Source organism: Etheostoma spectabile, chromosome 7, assembly GCF_008692095.1.
Source record: "Etheostoma spectabile isolate EspeVRDwgs_2016 chromosome 7, UIUC_Espe_1.0, whole genome shotgun sequence".
In the NCBI taxonomy this organism is placed as follows: domain Eukaryota; kingdom Metazoa; phylum Chordata; class Actinopteri; order Perciformes; family Percidae; genus Etheostoma; species Etheostoma spectabile.
Window position 1 is genome coordinate 9,925,654 of NC_045739.1, and position 2,002 is coordinate 9,927,655.

Sequence of the window (2,002 nt, forward strand, 5' to 3'; positions counted from 1 at the left end):
TGAACCAATATTTCAAACTTTCTGATAATAATCTCTGGAATGCCTTAAATCTATTTAGCTCTTTTGAAGAAGTCTTCTCTGTGAAATCATTGCTACATTTTTCTTCTTCTTTGTTATCTTCTGATTGTCCAAAGCTTTGTCGAGATTTATTGGAACTATAAATTATTTGAGAGTCAAGTGCCAAAAAGAAGCGATGCCGCCTCATGTAAGGTTTTATACCTGATCAACTTACTGCGACTTCGGAAAGACGCTAATCCAAGCCAGCACCATAGCCGTCTAAAATATGACGCATCGGCTTTTTAAATGATATAGTTTTCTTTCCTTTTTAGGCCTACTGTATTCAAATATTTGCACCAATCAATCAAACTAGGACACATAAAACTAGAAACACACCAAAACAAAGAATTATGTACAAAAAGGCAGGTTTAACGCTTGAAAGTATCAGACAAAAAAGTGAAGTAAAATCAGCATATCTTACAAAAAGGTCAAAACAAAGAACGACTCAAAATAAAACATGGTGTTGAGATGTTCTTCTACTGGTTTTCATTCTAGCTCTCCAGAGTAATATTACAAAAAGAATATTAATAACGTTCAAAAAAACCTTTTATGTAGTGTGTGTCTGTGTGTGAATTGTTTGTGTGTGACTGTTATCAAAATAGATGCTCCTTGTTCTGTTCTTCCCATTCCCATTTCCTCCATCCTTGCTTGTTTGGAGTAAAAGAGTTTGTTTCAAGATATGAGTTTGTAGGAAATATCGTTTTTGTGTCCTTTCTGTGTAACAGTCTGTGTTCCTCCCAGGTGTCTGGTGCCTTACGTGCAGAGTCGCTGTGCCGAGTTTCAGCACTTGGGGCCCTTAAAGAGTCACTCCGGCTCCTGAGGAATATCTGACACAAGGTGACGAGACCAGCCAATTACAAACAAAAGCTGCAGCACCGTCTTCTTTTGCAGTAGCCTAACATTTTAGCAAAATGCAGAGACACAAAACAAAAACAAAAACACTTGCAAGGATTAAAACCCACCTCTGCCACCTCGTCACTTGTTATGCTGGTAGGTGTAGGTTGTGTGTTCTGTGGGTGTCTCTATGGCAACAGGTGGTTGGACGGCACTTTCCTGAGAGGAAGGCAGCAAAGATTTAATCCATGAGTGATTGTTTCACATAACATTTGACCTGTTCTAGTGAGAGAAAACCGAGACTCATTACCTCAACTGAGATGTTGGTGGAAGGCACTTGGGTGTACTGGGGGATGTAGGTCCCCTGCATAGATGTGTTTGCAGGCATATACTGCAGAGTGGAGATGATAATTACATTAGACCTGACAGCTACATTGGCAATAACACTGTCAAATAAAGCTGCACTAGACACGATTTATATGTGAGATTACACCTGCCTTTGTCAGCCTAGATTAAAAAGGGTAGCTGCAACACAAGTAAAACATCCCATCCGATTCTTACTCTGTTGATTTTCACAGTTTCCCCAAATAAAGGTCAAGTTACCTCCAGCATAAGGATTTGGCAGATCCTTAATAGCGGTATAAGCACTCTGATTTCCTTGGTTTCTTTTTGTATAACACAATCATGGACTGGTCAAAGTGCCTTGTGCATCTTTAACTGATAAACATAATTAACAGCTGGCAGCTAAATAGTCTGCTCTCTACTGACTGTGCCGCTGCTGCCCATGGAGAGGTGGCTGAGCTGCTGTGTCAGGGGCCCCATCATGGAGGTCGGCTGGATGGACATGGTGTGGTCCATTCCTGGCGTCAGGACTGCTCCCTACAACCCCCAACAACACACAGCAGCATTAGCAGTTCACTTTGGCAATTAAAACAAAGAGACGGACAGACAGAATGTGAAGGATGCAGAATATTTACTTTTAATATTTTTTTTAATGATTATTTTTTCGTCTTTTCTGACAGGACAGCTGTGTGAGAAAGGGGAGAGAGAGGGGGAAGACATGCAGGAAATCGTCACACCTTGGACCTCTGCATCGAGGCATGAACCTTTA

The 2,002-nt window shown here is 40.9% G+C and overlaps 1 protein-coding gene across 2 annotated transcripts in view; it reads right to left on the minus strand.

The window, feature by feature from the left end:
* Window positions 1-641: 641 nt before the first annotated feature.
* The window catches only part of rbms2b (RNA binding motif, single stranded interacting protein 2b), a 16,178-nt gene continuing 14,817 nt past the window's right edge, over window positions 642-2,002 (minus strand). The window contains exons 11-14 of one of the 2 annotated variants that reach the window (XM_032521130.1): window positions 1,660-1,770; window positions 1,202-1,282; window positions 1,029-1,110; window positions 642-884 (exon numbers count right to left, since the gene is read on the minus strand). In XM_032521130.1, coding sequence (XP_032377021.1) covers window positions 1,033-1,110; window positions 1,202-1,282; window positions 1,660-1,770 — 270 coding nt within the window. In that variant the 3' untranslated portion in view covers window positions 642-884; window positions 1,029-1,032. Of the gene's footprint in view, window positions 885-1,019; window positions 1,111-1,201; window positions 1,283-1,659; window positions 1,771-2,002 lie in introns of both variants that reach the window. The other variant, XM_032521131.1, reaches the window with a different exon arrangement.